The sequence below is a fragment of the Heloderma suspectum genome, chromosome 7 (assembly GCF_057233095.1).
Source record: "Heloderma suspectum isolate Gila_16-S chromosome 7, 16-S_ref, whole genome shotgun sequence".
In the NCBI taxonomy this organism is placed as follows: Eukaryota; Metazoa; Chordata; class Lepidosauria; order Squamata; family Helodermatidae; genus Heloderma; species Heloderma suspectum.
In genome coordinates, this window is record NC_139464.1 from 78,744,040 (window position 1) to 78,763,182 (window position 19,143).

The following is a 19,143-nucleotide window of genomic DNA, read 5'->3' on the forward strand; positions in this document are numbered from 1 at the left end:
TAAAGACTAACTGATTTATCATAACATAAGCTTTCGTAGACTGAAGTCCACTTTATCAGATACATTAAATGTTTTCCTCAATAGACAGGTGTGAATCTGTGCCTGTTAGTGAGCCAAACACACAGAGAAAGACACACAGACACACTGCCACCAGTGCCTCCTTGCAAGAGGGAGTGGTTGCAGGCCACCTGAAAGAGACAGTGGTGAGACCACACCTGAAGAACTCCTCCCTGGACCCAGAAGATCTCAGTAAGTTTAGTCCAGTTACAAGGTTCCTTTTTCCTGGGCTAGGTTCTTGAGCAGGTAGTTGCCAACCAGTGGCAAACACCCTTGGACGTGACTGATTATCTGGATCAATTTCAGCCAGGTTTCAGACTGTGTTAGGTCACCCAGCATGATGACTTATGTCAGCAGAGAGATGGGAGAGTGTGACCTTGTTGATTCTCCTTGATCTCTCGGCAGCTTTCAATACCATCAACCATGGTATCCTTCCAGGGCAATTGTCTGAGTTGGGAGTGGGAGGTATTGCATTACAGGGATTTCACTCTTACTTGGATGGTCAGCTCCAGAATGTGGTGCTTGGGGAATATTTCTTGGCCCATTAATTCTCTAGTATGAGGTTCCACAGGGGTTGGTTTTGTCCCTCATGCTGTTCAACATCTGCATGAAACAGTTGAGTTTTAGAGTACATTGTCATTGTTATGCTGATGACATGCAACTCTATTTTTCCTTTTCATCTTCATCAGGTGAAGCTATGGATGTGCTAGATCTGTGCTTGGCTGCAACAATGGACTGGATGAAGGCTAATAAACTGAAGCTCAATCCAGATAAGACTGAGATACTGTTGGTGGGTGGTTCTTCTGACTGGATGGAGGGTGCTTAACTTGTTCTGTATGGGGTTGCCCCACCCTGAAGGAGCAGGTTTGTAGCTTGGGGGTCCTCCTTGAGCCATCTTTGTCACTTGAGGCTCAGGTGGCCTCAGTGGCATGGAGTGCCTTCTACCAACTTTGGTTGGTGGCCTAGCTATGCCCCTATCTGGACAGGGATAACCTGGCTTCAGTTGTCTATTCTTGGTCATGATAGATTACTGCAATGCGCTTTATGTGGGGCTGCCTTTGAAAATGGTTCAGAAGCTGCAGCTTGTGCAAAATGTGGCAGCCAGATTGATAATGGGGACCAGAAGGTCTGAACATATAACACTGATTCTGGACCACTTGCACTGGCTGCCTGTATGTTTCTGAGCCTGATTTAAAGTTCTGGTTTTGATCTATAAAGCCTTACATAGCTCAGGACCGCAATAATTGATGAAGCACCTCTTCCGCAATGAATCTAGCCATATACTACACTGATCATTTAAAGCCCTCTTCTGAGAGAGGCTCAGAAGGTAACAACAAAGGAGAGGGCCTTCTCAGTGGTGGGTCCCCCATTATAGAACAATCTCCCCAGTGAGGCCTGCCTGGCACCAACATCGTCATCTTTTCAGTGCCAAGTTAAGACCTTCACATACTCTCAGGCATTTGGCAGCATATGATAAGGTCCAGGAATTTTTTTATTGTTGATTCTTAAAATTGTTCGTGTATCTCTTTGTGTATTGTCTGTTTATATGTGCATAGGTAAATGGTTTTTTATATTATGTACAATGTCACATTTTTAGGGTTTTTAATCTTCATAAGAGATTAAAAAGAGATTAAAGCTCAGAGAGCTTTGGCTATTGGGTAGAATAGAAATGTAATGAATGAAAGAATGAATGAATGAACTTGCCCTTAGTCATGAAGTAACATCCTAATTGTTTCAGTGGGCATAGTTTAGGAGAAAGCAACTAACTTTTCATGTGCCCTCAGTGTTTAATTGTACTGAGCGAAAGAATGTTTAGGGTTTGGATACCTTCAGTGTGTTCCTCGACTGTAATGTTCATGAATGTAGCTATATTTATGTCACCTGTATAGATGACAAATGTGTTGGCATCATAATGTATGGGAAATATTCTTTAATAGAGACAGGCACAGTGATATCCAGGTGGAAGCACCATAGAGTCATCTTACCCCGTTAGCATTCTTGAGCAACTACTGAACAGGAGATTCCAACAAAACCTTACATTACTACTATCTTCAATATATATATAGTGCAGGGAATGAGAAAATTACTAATCTCTTGCAACTGATTGGGCTTGCCTACCAGTGCTCTGTTTAGGATGTTGCCACAGCAACAAAGGAGTCTCCCTTGGCAACGTATCATCCCTCAGTGTGTGTAGCTTTGTTCTGGTGGATCATATACCCAGAGGCCCCACATAATTACTTGTAAGATGTGGATTGCTATTATTATAAGGGCTATAATTAATTTTCCCAGATGAGAGTAATAATATTTGTCTCAATATATTATACTATTGCCCTAATAATCTTATTTTATTGGCATTGAGTTGCAGAATGTTCATGATGAATACATTCTTTCTCTGAAAAGGAGTGTGTGTGTGTATGTGTGTTGCTCAAAATGGGGAGGCCTTATTCCTTGGCAGTAAAGTTAGTCTTCTCCTGTGGTGGTTATTGTCCTGGGCTCTTTACATGCTGACAAGGAGGACTGGAGACACACACACACATATGTATGATGTGGAATAAATTTTCCAGCGGTTGTGGTACAGAAACCCCCAGCAAGTGTATCCAGGTGCAGTTAAGAGGCAACAGGCAAGCTCTGTTTCTGGCCTTTTGTTTTCTCAGAAAAGAAGATTCTCAATTCTGTACCTTAGATGCTGATAGAATATCTGAAGTGCTTTTCTAGCCAGCTTCTTTCTGGGCTTTATCATCAGAAAATCCATCCCAGTGCTTTATCCACCCCACCCCCATCACACACAGCTGTTGTTAGGACTGCAGCTAAGTTCAGAGGGAATGGGGAAGCCTGAGGGGAGACAGACCACATTATTGTCCCTGCTAATCAGAAGGTCCCACTGCTTAGTACCTGCGAGTCATGGCTCAGCTACAACACTGGTGGAGGCACCATGGCTGTAGCCTCCTCAGGGAAGTTAACCAGGCACCATCTTTATCGTCTTTTCAGCATCATGTGAAGACTTTATTATTCCCCCAGGCCCTTAAGCTAGCGTTTTAAACAAACAAAATCTGGACTCTCTCTGTACATGCTGTGTTTGATTTTATGAAATGAGCTGCTGATTGATTGCATTTTAATGCTGCATTTCAGTGGGTTTAAAAAATGTTTTGCCATTATTTTCTGTTTCAGTTTTTCTTCTTGTTTTGTAAGCTGCCCAGGGAAGATGTGTTAATGGGCTGCTATATAAATCTAGTAATAATTCAAGTAATAAAGAAAGAATTCAGAGATATTGTTTGGGGATCCTTTTTTCATATATTGCAACAATACTCTTTGCTGTCAGGGGAATATCCATGAGTAATAGCCTTTATGAGTACTTTTGCATTTTGAGGGTAAACTGCTGTTCTCTAGAGGCAGAACTAGTAATTCTTGTGACTTATTGATTGCCATTCTCTACAGTTCCTGTCCTCAGAAAGTAAATTGCTGCTAGCATGCCGGAATAAGTTTGTGTGATCAATAGGAATAACTTGCACTACTTATTTTATTATTTATTCTGTGACAGTTTTAAAAATCATTGGTAAATTATTCACATGGATTCATAATTATTTAAAATTTGCTTGGAATGAAAATGTAGAAAGAAAATTAATGAACTGTTAGTTGTCGGGGGGCCTCCTCTAGCTTTTAGGAATAGGGTGGGTAATCAAGAAAGGAGACCACAAGGTTTAAATAATAAAATTTTAAAAGTTTACTGAACAGTATTATTATTAGGGGGAAAATTACAATTGGAATGGTTACAACGCATGCATGCATGCATGCGTGCTCACACACACACACACAAACAGCAAAAACATAAGAGCAAATAGATAAGAAAATAACCAGAGTTCCTAACTAGACTGCATTCCTATTTTCTTTAAATTCTTTTCAATAATATCTTACTGTCTGAATCTCCAGCTTTTCTAAGCATTCAGCTTTTCCTAAGCAGTGCTCTGGTTTTCTTCCTCTTTCTGATTCTTCTTTTTTTCCCACCTTCCTATCACTTTCAGCCTCCCTCTACCTTCTAAAAAACTCCTTGTTGCCTCCACATTTTATAAGTTAAAGCTAGCTAGTGCTCTTGTAACTCTTGACCAATCAGGAAGGCTCACCCTTGCCCCAATTTTCTTCTGATGTGCTCCTTGCAAACATTTCTGCAAAAAGTTCTGAAACCTATTTTTCTCTGAGAGCAGATACTTCTGCACCCAAGAAGCAAGGTTCCTGATCTGCAGCTGACGGTCCTGTCCTCTTTCTTGCTCTGCAGACTTACTGGCAACTGCCTGAACATTTGACCTTTTGGTTAAAAAAATACAGATACAGTGATTAACCCTTTAACAGCCAGATTATATACAAAGCATTTTCAGTTGAAGATCTTAAAATGTATGGGTGAATAAAAAGGGCTTCATTTCTTCTGATACCAGGTGAAGGCCTTTTTATTCACCCATGCATTTTAACAGCTTGTAGTAAAAAAATGTCTTAAGAGATCGTCTCATTTTTCAGGTCTTAAAAAAAGGGTTAAGGGTGTGATCCTATTGATGCTCGTGATGCTCAGAAGCCTCCAAACTTGGAGGCTTATGAGTATCCAGTGTAGAGCAGGAGATGTGGCGGAGGAGTTCCTCACCTCTGCCATGCCTCCCGCTCTGCATTTCAGCTAGATGGGCTTTTTTGCTCATCTAGCTGGGGAAGGAAGGAGGTTGCAGAGGCCTCGGGATACCGCATAATCCAGCCTCTCCAGTCCCCTCCCCACCCACTGGAACTCCCCCTTTACCTCCTCTCTGAGGCCGCTGGTGTGGTTCTCTCTGCACTGGCTGCGAGGGAGCAGGGAGCACGGATCCCTGGGTCCAAGGCTGGAGCACTGTCTCTGACCTTGGATCCAGGAATCCCAAGTGTCCTATCCCCTCCCCCCAAGACACTGTCTAGGGGCCATATGATTGATCCCTTACAATTAACCTTTTAACAAGCAGACTAAATACAACATAATTTCTGTTCTTTCACAGTATGTGAAGTGATTTGAACCCTGAATATGCTATTAAAAAGGCTTATTCAATATGCATAGGATCAGGCTGCTACTGTCATGTTTGTTAGGTTTTTGGTGTCTCACTGTGTAACAGGTTTTCCTCTTCTCATTAGCTTGGTTCTATGAATGTTTCCCCTGTACCATCTCATATCACCAAAAGCCAATGGGATACTAATATGGATCACTGCCTTGTTGTGGCGAAGGGGCTTGCGTAACTCAGTGAAGCCATAAGCTATGCCGTGCAGGGCCACCCAAGACGGACAGGTCATGGCAGAGAGTTCTGACAAAATGTGGTCCACTGGAGAAGGAAATGGCAACCCACTCCAGTATTCTTGCCAAGAAAACCCCATGGAACGTCTCTCTATGGTCATTTCCCTATAAATACAATGACACAGACTGACAAACTCTTTATGACATTGTCCATCTATGTCAAAGCATATGCTAGAACCTCAGTAAAGGCAGCAGGCTCTCTTGGAGGAGAGTGTGAGGGAGGCCCAGGAAAAGAGGGTGGCTTGCTTTCAGGGGGACCATGCCCACCTGGCAAGGGTGCTGCTCTTACTTATAGTGAGGTGCCTGCTTCTCTGCCTGCCCGCCCCATCACCACCTGCCTTCTTGCCAACCAGCTGCAGTGCAGGTCTCCCATTCACCATGAGGGAGATCGCGCCTTCCTGGCAAGGGAGGTGCTTAGCTGCCTGCTTGCCTGTGTGACTGCTGGCTTCCTCCAGGCCCAGCATCTGCCTGCCTGCCTCCGCCTGAGCTTGCTGGCCATCACGGAAGTAGTGCTGCTCATTCTACAGCTGTCCTGATAGCTGATATCTGTTACCACTGCTTTCCACGTCACCTTTGCCTGGCTGCTGACTCAAGTGAAGTAGCAGCCCTTCAAAGATCGTTGCATTTTGCATGGCTCCTGGGCTGGCTCAAGTAAAGTGGCACGAGATGGTAGAAGTAAGATTTTGCATGGATCCTGGCTCACATAGCCAACCGAGTGAAACTTGTTAGTTTTCCCCTCACAAGACTGGCATTGCTGTGTGTGGAGTATAGACGGAGTATGATGTTTGGGAGGCAGGCAGCGGGGGGTGGTGATAGCCAGTATACTTGAAGTGGGATGGACCAAGGATGGCGCCATGAGATGGCCCGTTCCAACACAACCACCACGCTGCACTATGAAAAAGCCTTAAACTGTTTTTCAAGCATTTTCATACAAATTGCTTATAAAAGCAGGGAGAGGGTCTACAATTCATTCCCAAAAGCCTAATATATTGGGAATGAATTGTAGACCTGTTTCTTTGATATAAGATGGATGATATGATATAGAAATGTAAGGTTGTTTATTAAACTGTAAGATTGTTAAGGTTATAATTTTTAAAATAGAATGGCATCGGAGGCTGGGGGGTGTTGGAGTTTAAACTCAATTGTTTAAGGGGGAGGGAGAGGGAGAGGGGGAGGGAAGGGATTTTTTTTCTTCATTTCCTTTCCTCCTCTCTTTCCTTTTTTCCCCCCTTCCCCCCTTTTTTTCTTCTCTCTCTGTTATTGTGGTGTCCTCATCAGAATATTGTACTGTTGGGAAATTGAAGTATTGATTAGGTTGTTGGTAATTTTGGTATTATTTCATTTATAAAAATAAAATAAATAAAAATATATTTAAAAAGATGTTGTTGCTGCTGCTGCTGCTGTAAAACCTCTGTGAAAAAGGCAGAATCCATATTAGGCATAATTAGGAAAGGCATCAAAAATAAAACTGAAAATAAAATAGATTTGCCCTTATACAAATCTATTGCGCAACCACACTTGGAATACTGTGTACAGTTCTGGTTGTAGGGTTGGAAGTGCAGAGAAGGGCAACTAAAATGAGGGGCTGGGGCAACTCCCTTATGTGGAAAAGTTACAGCAGCTGGGACTGTTTAGTTTAGAAGGCCAGTAAGGGGAGGTGTACAATATTATTCATGTGAAAACGTTGGATAGGAAGACACTTTTCTCCCTCTTTTATAATACTAGAACTCAGGGTTATCCCATGAAGCTGGTTGATGGGAGATTCAGGGAAGATAAAAGGAAGTACTTCTTCACACTGCCCATAGTTAAACTGTGGCATTCTCTACAAGATGTAGCGATGGCCACCAATTTGGATGGCTTTAAAAGGGGGTTGGACAAATTCAAGGATAAGGCTATCAATGGCTACTAATCCTGATGGCTACATGCTGTCTCCAGTATCAGAGGTGGTATGTCTACATACACCAGTTGCTGGGGAACATGACCAGAAGGGTGCTATTGCACTCATGACCTGCTTGTGAGTTTCCCATAGGCTGATTGGCCATCGTGTGAACAGAATGCTGGACTAGATAGACCCTTGGTTTGATCCAGCTTGGCTCTTATTTTCTTATGATTTACAGACAGAGTCTGGTGTGACCCCTTTTATACAGAATAAAAATGTTGCTGCCATTCGTATTTGGAAATTTTGTGAAAAAGAGAACTATGGCACCCTTTGCTGACCAACTTGTAAAAAGTTGTATGGTCTTTAGATTTAAGAGTAAAATCCAAACAATACCAGAGATATTTGCATTGTTCTTTCTTTTTGTTCTCAAGCAGTTTTTCTGATGTATCCAAGGGAACTGGAAGTCTGTGTCCAAAATCAAATCCCAAGGTGCTTTGGATATTCTAAATAAGTGGAATAGTATAAGTGCAAGTGAGTTGCGGTTTTGTTCCCATGCTTCTGGAATAACATAGGGGAAAACACTGGCAATATGCTAGCACCAGAAAGAGAACACTTGTTTAAAAAACCAACCCCCCCCCCCCACAATAGAACACACAAGGAGGATGGAGAAGGAAAAAAAGTTCCACATATTTCCACACCTTTCCATTTGTTTGGTTGATAATCCATTCTCACTTTAAGATTATGACTGTTGTTGTTTTTAAAATCCTAATGATCTTCAAAGTACAATTTTTTTATTAAATTGTCATAAATCAAATGGTAGCTTTTTTGCTATAACCAACTGGTAATAAAAAATTATTTCCAAAAAGATGACAAAACCCCAGAATGATAACCTACTACAAAGCCTGCTTTTATCTAGCCTTATTTAGAATTTTTTTCATTTCCACACATTCAAAGGGTATCAGTGACAATGTAAGCAATGTTATGATATACAGACTGAACAACAAATTAAATTTTAAATCACATTTATTTTAATACAAAATGTGTTGCACTATTACAGAAGTAATCTTCTCCATGTATTTTCACATGCATGGATAAACTTAGCATCTACATTTAACTGTAAAATTATGCTGGTCTCCAATACTGTTGGTAAATCTTGGTAGGAATTTTTTTTCCCTTTTGTGCTTTTTCTATCAGTGCTGTATGACTGTTTTGATTCTTGATTTTGGGGGAGAATGGGACCTATGAAAACCTTAACTTTTTCCCCAACCTTAAATGTTGGGCTGTTTATAAAGTGAATGTTGCAAATTGTGCTCTATGTACGCAGTATATGCATCATAACTGCAAAACAAGCATTGAGATTCAATGAAAAGCACTGAGACACCTTCTGATAATATTGGATGCCATCTGTCAAGCTCTGCTGCTATGCAGCCTCCATTCATTTAAATGGGACGTCTATGGAGCTTGCACAAAAAATGAATAGAAGTTACACACCAGCAGGTCTTAGTTGACTGGCACATGACCTAAAAACCTGCAGATAGAAGGCTGAATATCTCATTACCTCAAATTTTAAATTATATGTATTTAGGTAGATGCTTTCAAATACCATGCATTTCATTGGCTAGAGTACTCCTTACACAGTACAACAAAAGCAGGTGTGTTTTTTTTATTTGAAACACCTAGAAGCATATAGCATCTACACTTTAAGTGTATGTACAAATTCAACAAAATATCTACATATAAAAGCTTACTTAAAATTAAACTTGATGCAAGTTATGAAAAACCAATTTATTGGCAAATGAAACTGAGCATTCCTTCAACCATAGGTTGTTATATAAAATTTCATATTTGGAGGTAAACCATTTATGTGATATAGTGTGTGTGTGTGTTTAAGTAATGTTCTAACAGATGATAGTGGTCATTTGTGGCTAAACTTACTTAGCTTTTGTCAAATTACTTGAATGCTATAGCTCTTGAGTAGCAATTTACACACTGCTTCATGCCAAGCACATTGGTACAATCTATGTCACAGTAGTCGCTGGGACTTGGACCACTGGGAAAGGGAGTGTGGTGTTGTGACCATGGTGTCTTAGTATATTATTATGAGAAGAATTGTATTTCCCTGTGTTAGCAAAATATACTAATTCAGTCATTTTTGTATAAACTGCGTAAGGCCATGAACATGTAAGTTGTATTTGCTTCTCTATTGTTTATCTCCATAAAAGAAAGAAAGAAACCTTAATGAGCTTTGTGAAACTTAAATATGAACTCTCCTGTATCATTTCAACACATCTGGGAATTTAAAAATAATCAAATTACTTTGGCAATGACAGCAGTTCAATAATCATATACTATCGTATCAGCTCAATAGGGACACAATCCATTGGGAACATTTCCTTCACAAGCCCCATCAAAATGTTTAGAGTTGTACAAAAGCCCTTTTGCAACTCTCATTTCAGTGTTATCTTACACAGGAAAATGTTCCTGGTGGGTTATGGCCAGTTACAGTACACTACGGAATGCACATTATTTAAAGGCACTGAATGTATTCTGCCCTGTATGTTTCTGGAATAATTTCTATCTCATTTGAAAATTTCACTTCCATAACTGTACAAATTCCAAAATGCATTATGATGCATATTGTTGTATGCCCTAAAAAAACCCCAACAACGTATATTGGATGTCAAAAATAGAACACTGTACTGCAATAATACTTGATAGATTAGAAAGGCTATAAAGTAAGAGAAGCAAAAAGCAGGTATCAGGATCTCAGTAAGCATCAGCAAATGCAAGTGTCATACTTAAAGTCATTTATCAATCATATACTGTACATACTGTTCCTAACTGTCTTGCAAAAAGACATCATGATATCTAGACATTAAGTCACCAATTTCACAACAATGTCCACAAAGACATTGAAGTTCTATTTAATACTACTATAACACTCTGACAATGAAATGGACTTGATATCAAGGGATTCAGTTGAGGACTGCATAACAAAGTATCAAAATCATTTCCAATGGCATAACTGGCTTTGTCTGTGACATATGCAGCACTTTGCATGCATTATACTGTACTTTCAGTATTCTTAGTTGACATTGCTCTTTTTTAGTTTATAAAAAAGCAAGTTCTGTGCAAAATGTTTCCACTTTTGCATTGTGATTCATACTTACTGTTGTTATATAGAGTAACGGTTTCACCTATATGTACTTATAGCATAAACACTTTGCTGGGTAGAACATTGGTTTCCTTCATGTCCATAATATGGGGAAGATGTACAAGGGCTTGAAAAAATAATGGAAATGTTGTTGGAAAGGGGCAGAGTTTCTTTAACTAGACAAATGAATTCATTGCATTAACTGGGGAAGGAGCCTCAGAACTTTCATTTCCTTCTGCAGGTTCTTTCTCTTTTTTACCACTGTATTGTCCAATAAAGGAGCCATCCTCATTGAACTGACCATTGACCCCTTCTCCATAGTCAACTAAACTATCATCGCTGTCCTCCTTTTTCACAGTCCTGTCAGAAGGTGTCCTGCTTCCTTTTTTTAGAGGCTTGTGGTCATCAGCATCACTGAAAAAATAAAGGAGTTTTGTTTTTTAAAAAGCAATTAGCATGTAACATATACAAGGAATGCCAAACAAATCATGCATGCAGATTTTTGAAAAGCATGTGTGGTCCCACAGTCCTTTAGTAAACCCAATCATATGGTAGAGACAAATTAATACAATGCAACTGGCATGAATATATGGTGCAGTAATGGTTTAAAGGCAGGATATCTCCAGCGGTGGAGGCACATTTCCCCCGCTGTGCATGGCTTCTCAGTGACAAAAAATTAAACTCCCAATTTTGGCTCAACGTAAAAAAATTGCAAGCATTAGAACAGGCCCTTTGTTCTTCAAATATCAAGCTTATGGGGTGCTGTGAAATTAGTCTGTTAAACTTCTTAATTCTTGATTCCTGGATATGAATGAGGAATGAATCTGATTAAATGGAAAACACTGATTCTCCCCATTATTAGGAAAAGACAATAAACGAAGTGTTCTATTTGGAGTAATTTGTTACATTACACACATCAGGTTTGAAACATTTAACCTTACCTTTCAAGAGACCTATATATTCCATTAAAAGGGTGCAGAAGAAACAAATAAAAATAGCCTAAGAAGAACAGCAGAGTCCATATCCTGACAGCGATCAGTATTTAGTTAAATCAGAACCAGAGCTTAATTCACCACATATTTAAATTAAGTGAAATTGCTGTTTCCACAGAGTGAATATTTTCAAAAATTTGTTAGCAGTTATAGAAGAAATGGTTTACCTAGCCTTTAGTGAGAGATTGTGCTGGCAACTACGTAAGAGGATGATATTGCTGCCTGATACATATATCCCTCAACTGAGAGCCTGACAAATGGACTTCTGCATACACTGAGGGCACATGCAGCATGGCCTGTTTCAGCGGTGAGCTATTCCCACAGTCCAGGCATGCCAGCCCGTACTGGTACTCTGCTACTCATACAGTGATGCAAGTAGACTATGTTCTTCTGGAACTTCAATGATGTAGCTATATTAGCATGATAAGGGAGGATTTATACACTACCAGAACAATGCAGGACTCCATTCCACTTGGCTGGATTCCCTGCCATTTGTAATATCTGCAGGAAATAGTCACATGGGCTGGGTGATTTATGTACTTATTTCCCACAGCAGTATGACACATTATAAGCATTGAAAGAAATATTTGTCTGACAATCACAAACATTTCCTGTACATGCTACTACAAAGGTGTAGGATACAGCCATGTAGTACTATCTTCCAAACTCTTCTGGTAATGTCTCAATCAGTGCTAAGCTTAACAACAAACCTGGGTGAAATATTTTGCAGTTTTGCCAATATTCTATATCTGTCCTTTTGTGCCCATGTTTATGACTAGCAGGAGTTCACATGACTACCAGGACTACCACATGCTGTACAGTCAGCAGGACTGGCTTTTCATCCTCACTGCAGGGTTATCTACATTGTCATATATCCAGTTGCATGCTAGTGCACAACCTGGAGCACAGGAAGCTAGTGTATGGACATACCTATGGAATACATCCAAAGCAGCACACTTTGTGGAATTGCTTGGTTGAAGCCTTCAGCATTAGTTCATATCATGGCTTTGTGCTAATCATGGTCAAGCAGAAGTATGCAGTGTATAGGGATTTCTCCCTTAATGAACATATATACTGTCTCAATATTTCTCCCTTGGCACAGCCCACGCCACCTACTGACACCATTGTAGCCCCCTGTGGGATATGAGTGATGGGTGTCTTTTCAGCCGATTCCATCCAACCTTCCCCTTGTTTTGCTCTGCTTCTAAACTCCTAGTACTACCCCCTCCCTAAATCATTGACACTTGTCTGTTAGGCAGGGCTTAACCCTCAGCAGAGAGGAGATGGAAACAGGACAAGATACAAAAATGTCCAGTAGGTTGATGCAATATTGTATTACATCTCTTCCTCACAAATTAGTCTTGGCCTACTCCAAATTTATCCCTCCTTGCAGGACTTGTAAAATCCTTTCTTGCCTGATATATCATCACATGGGGAAATAACTCTGCTCCTATCTATTCTTCGTCTTAGTTCTTAGCCTCCATTTGGTTCAGATCACCTCCCTTCTGTTTACAAAGAGAAAAACGTGAGAGCTCCCACCCCATTTTCCATGAAGCAAAGGATCTAAGCACTGATCTGAGAGTGCTTAGATTCTAAATGGAGGTCAAGACAATCCTTGAAACTTTCCATAAGGTGCTTGAGGTTGGGTCTACAAATGACTTTTGGCAGACTAGACTTGTCTCATGAAAGACTGACTGCATTGTTCATTGCATCGTGGGAAAAACTACTTATCTGAATCCATCCTAAGGTACTGTATGATAGAGTGGACTGTGAGAGAATTTCACAGCCTACCTGTGACACATCAGGAAGAAAACTGCATGCCTCTTTGTTGTGCATGACACTGGACAAGCTCTTAGACTGGCTTGTCCTAATGCTGGCCATTTCACTACTTACTGCTGGTGCTAACGTGCTGTATAAATTTAACACATGGAATGTGAACACCTCAACTCAAAAAGGAGGTAAGGTAATAGATAAGCAATTAAGCACACTTCTCTTACAGAGTCACACATTATTTTGAAGAGTTGCAGAAACACAAATGGAGCATGGGAAGAAAAAGGTAAGCAATACAAAACACAATACTAAGATTATTTACTCTCAAGTCCTACCAAGTTAAATAAGACTTACTCTTTAGTAAGCATGATTAAGTTTGCAGATGTAATTTGGTCAACAGCAGTACATTACACATGAAATATGCTCAGGAATGTGTGTTTGATTTTGGATCTTTGAGCATAGAACAGTTTTAAAGATAAATCTTTTTTTAAAGCAGATTCAGGAAAAATACTGATTTCTACTCAGGGGAGCACTGCGGAGATTTCGCATTCAAACTACATGTTGTAAGCGCAGTACATGCATTTTACTTCCATTCTCTTCACTACAAGCTCATATATATGTCTTTCATTTCCATTTCTCCATTTTTAACAGTAGCATACCTATATAATTGTTAAACAATACTCCAATGAAAAGTAAGTTCCCATTATTACAAAACCATTAAACCAGCTTTTCATTGTGATACAATTACATATGCAACCTTATATTTCCTATGAAATCTTCAACAGGATTAAAAAAACACACTTTTGAATTAAATGTATCTGAAAATACAAATAAAAATACTGTAGAATATATGGTAAAGTTAAGAAATACCACTCTTCAGAAAATGTTATCATTTATATCCCACATTTTCAAGTCACTTTTTTGTAAGTCACTTATTTATAAGTCATTTTTACATTTATAAAGTCAGAACAGAAGGAAAATGTTATCTTTTATATGCTGTTACATGTAAATAACCCATCAGCATGATGAACAAGGCAATGCAGAAGAGGGCACTAGTACACAGCCCTATTTATTTTTGAATGTCACAATTTTTTTTCTTACAATAGTAGCATACACTTCAATACATTTATTTTTAGGTGATTACTTCTACAGTGGATATTATTACATGTGCATGTTGTGAACCTGTTGCAAACATAATGATAGTGGATGCACTGCCCGGCACTAAAGCGAATGGGGTAGCTCCTTGCACATACTGGAGTGGCCCCATTGATATCCAGATTTCCTGTTGTGTTTTCCATTTCCATTCCATTTATTCTTCATTCTTATAGCCTTGTTTGACAATATGCATTGCCTATCTGTTGTAATAATATGTATATAAATTATAATTCAATGTAAAGGAAAAATATAACTTTTGAAATATAAGCAAAAACCTTGTTAAACTAGAATTTATTATAAAGGGTTGGAGCCAAAGTTTTTGTTCTATGGAAGGAGAGATCCATAGATGGAATGACCCAACTCAATGAGTTTAGAAGTTCTCAAAAATTGGTGCATATTACTGTGATCTACTATTTTTCCAATTATTGACAGAATAAAGGAGGCCATTGACCAAAATAACAATTATATTTTAATATCTTAAATTAATTGTTAACCTGATCATTTTCCACACACAAAAAAACCCCTTTCAACAACTGTCCCTGAAGACAGATACCTTCTACCAGTATGTAGGGCACAACAGCAAAGTGATTCGCAATTCCATTGAATCATTCTAGCCAAGCCTAAAACACTGATCTAGTACCAGCCCCAAACTGTAAATAAACACTGATTGATCTAATGACAATAATAAAAAGAATGTTAGCAGGTGAGTTGGTATTAACAGTAGGGCAGTGCCATCAGGGTTACGAGAAGGTGGAAGAGGAAGCATAATTGCCCCACTCAAGTGAGTGGTATTATACACCATTATATGTGCATGCATTTTAAATATAACTATCCTTCATATAGTATAGTCTTGTTTACAGAAGACATCATCAAAAAGTCTCAGTAGAACTAACATTTCCATGATCATTTATACTATGTGATATAGGGCTGCTTCAATTCGAAAATTACCCAAATATTCACCTTGGGAAAACCATGTGTATACTATATTTGACAAACAAAATTTCATCTGCTGTGCTGCTACCGTATGTACATGCAATAAAATGGGACGGGGTGTCAGATAATCCCCCTCATGTGTTGAAAGCATACGTGAGGAGATCGTGTGAGCTGGCTCTGCTCCTTTGCCAACATGTGTGGCAGTCATGCTCCCTACCAGCATGCATTCAAAAAGCATGAGAAGGGGGCATACTTGCCTAACGATGGGTTTATCAGGTCCCCCCCCTCCTGTGTGGAGGAGCTCTATGCTTGTACATCATAATACACATATGGCTCTTTCTCACATTTACTGATTGCTCATATGGCAGATGCAGCAGTGTGGTTGACAGGCACAACCCTACTTTCTCAATGTATGAAATGTTCATTTGGACAACCACAGTGACATGTGCATTTGTCACACATTATGACATAAGCACATTTTTCCTACACGGAAGTTATATACATTTAGGAAAACATCTTAAGTGAAGCAGTCCATAGAAAGGACCATTTGGGTTTTACCTGTCAAAGTTCTAAAGATGTAATTTACCATAACATGAAATTATTTGAGACATCAGCAATCACATGTGGCTGAGCACTTCACTCAAATTCTCCATAGTGTATTTTAACTTGATTCTAGAAAGAAAGTTCTGTAACAATATTGTTAAAAGATCTACCTTGGTATTAAGAAAGTGTTCATACTAGTAATTTTTACAAAGAAACGACCAACAGGATTATATAGTTACTGTAATTCTTTCTTTGTTACTTATTTATAAAAATGTGCCCATTACAGGATAAAATTGAAATGCACTATTTTTTTCAGTTGTGGAATCTGCCCTATCCCTGAAGATTTAAGACTTAAAAAAAAGCATATAATTCCTTTAAAACAGAATAAAATTCCCAGTTTCCCATGAATGAATTTTATATGGTTGGTCTAATTTTCACAACTTATTTTATGAATGGAAATGTTTCCCACAAAAAACATTGAAAACTTTCAAATTGTAACTGCTGAGAAAAAAATATTTCTATATAAATATACACAGATAGTTTTGAAAATCTGAACTCTGTCAAAAATGGAAATCAATTGAATAATTAAAGTTTTATATTATGCATTATATTATATATATATATATATATATATATATGAACATGCACTTGTAAACACACATTAACCACAAAATACAAATGTCATCTATAAAATAATCTTATGTATCCACAGTTGCAAATATTTTCTGAGCTCTTCTTCTTTATTATTTTTTAATACTGTAAATATTTATTTTGATTTCCTTTTCCATTCAATTCACAATCACCCACCAAAGTCAGATCTGGCTGAGCAGTATACAGTGGATAAAGTATTCAGGTAGATATTTACTGCTTTGTATTGCCTGTCACCTCCAGTGTTTTGTAGCCCAAAATATTTGGACTTTGCTAAAAACTATAGATGCACTTGCTTTTTTAAAAAGGTGATCATAAGCAGCTCAAATTGTTTTACTCTAATGTATACGTTACATAAAATGCTTTGAAAATAATGGGTAGCAGCACTAATTTCAGAAAGTATTTGTTTTATTTATTACTGTAGAATACAGGAATGTTTTACTTCAAAGAAATAAGTTAATTTTTCAATTTTTTTGCATTCTTATTTCTTTTAGGGTTATTTTACAATTATCCATATTTAAAATCTAAATAATGAAAAAATACTTACACAGTTGGTTGCATTGTTTCTGTGATTTTTCTATATGCTAGTAATGATGCAGATTCTAATGTCTGTATAATTAAAAACAAAACAAAAACAAAACTGCAGATTTACACACTTGTGTACCTGCACAAAGGTGGACACTGGTGTGAGTGCACAGTTACAGCATATGCAAAAATCAAACTTGGAAACAGGGCTCCCTCCTTTTTGCACACTAAAAAAGTGAAAGTAATGTTGCCATAGGGACTGCAGTAAATGTTTAGCTGGGTTACCCAGGAAACCCATCTCAACCAGAAAGGAATACATTTAAAGTGACATGACTTTTAAAGAAAAATTCTGTTCTCATGATTTTGAGCTCAGATAAATGAATTCAGTATTACTCTTCATTGAGAAACAGGAACAGGGTAGGGGAAAAATCATGAGTTCCAACTGAAAAAGGCTGAGCACTAGGTTCTCTCAGTAAAACCGAATGAAGAGGGAACAGTGACCATCTTGAGGGAAAGATAGCAGGGTGTAAAGAAGATGTAATGTACTGAAGGCAAGCAAAACATCTGGGTTTCAATGGTTGTGCGAATGGAAGGCTGCTCATGCATCCAATCTTTCTCTTCTCCTCTTCTTCCCTGCAAGCCCCTGCAGCCCTGTGAATATCCTGTCCATGGTGTTGGGGGTCCCCCTGAACAGTGGCGCCCATGACATATGGGACTGCAGTGTAAGTGGGAACTGTCTGAAATTGGGAGAGCAAGGTTGTGCCTGTGCTGCTCCTGGTGGAGCAAGATCCCTCCACCCAATATTGGGTGATTTCCCACTCACACGGCAGGCCCACACAACGTGGCCCCCATTGTTCAGGAAGGCCCCGACCCTCTGGACAGGGTTTTATAGGCATACAGGGTGTGGGGGTGGGCTGCATGGGGGAGGGCAGATTTACTTCTGTTCATGAAAACACTAGATACACAACCCCTCACGAACTGGATTAATGGACTAAATTTGTAAGGGCACAACCCTATGCATGTTTAGACAGAGCAAAGCACAGCTGACTGGGAAATGCTGGGAGTTGTAGGACTTTTTTCTGTCTAAGCATGCATCGTATTGTGCCTTCAGTCTGTCAAATAAAATGACTAAATGCAAAGAAGGAACTGAATCTTATTCCTTTGATAATTGTGTAAAGGAAGAAATGTTGGCAGGCGAAGCGTTTTTCACAGCTCTCTGAGAAGCTACACCTGCTGAAATTCTCTCTTCTGCATAACTAGTAAAGGGAGACTTGAAGGGCCATGAAGTACCCTGAACTTGTTCGCATCTGGTCACTTAAAATTGGAAAGTCAAGTAGGCTGTGTAAACAAATGATGTGGCTCCTTTGACATTGAGTTTACTACTTGTCCTGTAAGCATTATATGTTTTAAGGTTTAATTGCAGAACTAGGATAGGGCTTTCACGTGGCCTCAGTCTCATGGGAACTTCAGCAGTGTCACTCCTTTATGCAGTGGCAGGGTAACATGCAAAGCCTGGGGCCATACAGCAGGAACCTTTTCTTACACGATCCCTGGATTTAACGTTTCCTGGTGGTACAGGAATGATGCTGCTGCAGCTTCCACAATACCAACTGAATGTGATGAACCTAGTTTAAGGTTCGGACTATATAAACTATTCAGTCTATATAAACTAACTTGAAAGCAAATCCCAGTGAACACTAACTTCACAAAAGAAAGGCATTCTGCATATAATCAGGAATATTATGGGTTGTATCCAGACTTAGTCATACTTAGAGCAGAGCAACTGAAATCAATGGGACTTATGTTAGTTATGACTCGTTAGTTATTCTCGATATAATCTGTTGTCTTTGGGTCCTTTAAAAACTTTGTTCCAGTTGAAACTCTGAACATGTTCAGAAGTATTCTGTCCAAGGTAGATGCTGTTTACATTTCCTAATCTACTACATTATTCAGAGTTGATTGTTGACGGGTGAAAGAACTGTGAAACATCTTTTACCAAGACATAGACAGAAAGAAGAAAATCACATAATGCATGCAGGCATGACAAGTAAATCCACTTTGCTTATGTGGTTAAAAATTCTCCACAAAATTTCCTGCAGAGCAAGGTATGGAAATAATCTGGAAAAGATGCAGAAGAGGTGGGGAGCGAAGAGTGAGTATAATAATCCTTTGTGCATGGCTGGTGGTTTATTGA

The 19,143-nt window shown here is 39.0% G+C and overlaps 1 protein-coding gene across 33 annotated transcripts in view; it reads right to left on the reverse strand.

Annotated features, from left to right (window-relative positions):
- Positions 1–8,005: 8,005 nt before the first annotated feature.
- NRCAM (neuronal cell adhesion molecule) overlaps positions 8,006–19,143 on the reverse strand; it is a 218,278-nt gene continuing 207,140 nt past the window's right edge. For 16 of the 33 annotated variants that reach the window (XM_084810731.1, XM_084810745.1, XM_084810725.1 and 13 more), the window contains one exon: positions 8,235–10,797. In XM_084810731.1, the coding sequence (XP_084666857.1) occupies positions 10,560–10,797 (238 nt within the window). In that variant the 3' untranslated portion in view covers positions 8,235–10,559. Of the gene's footprint in view, positions 10,798–19,143 lie in introns of all 33 variants that reach the window. The other 17 variants (XM_084810711.1, XM_084810726.1, XM_084810714.1 and 14 more) reach the window with 2 other exon arrangements.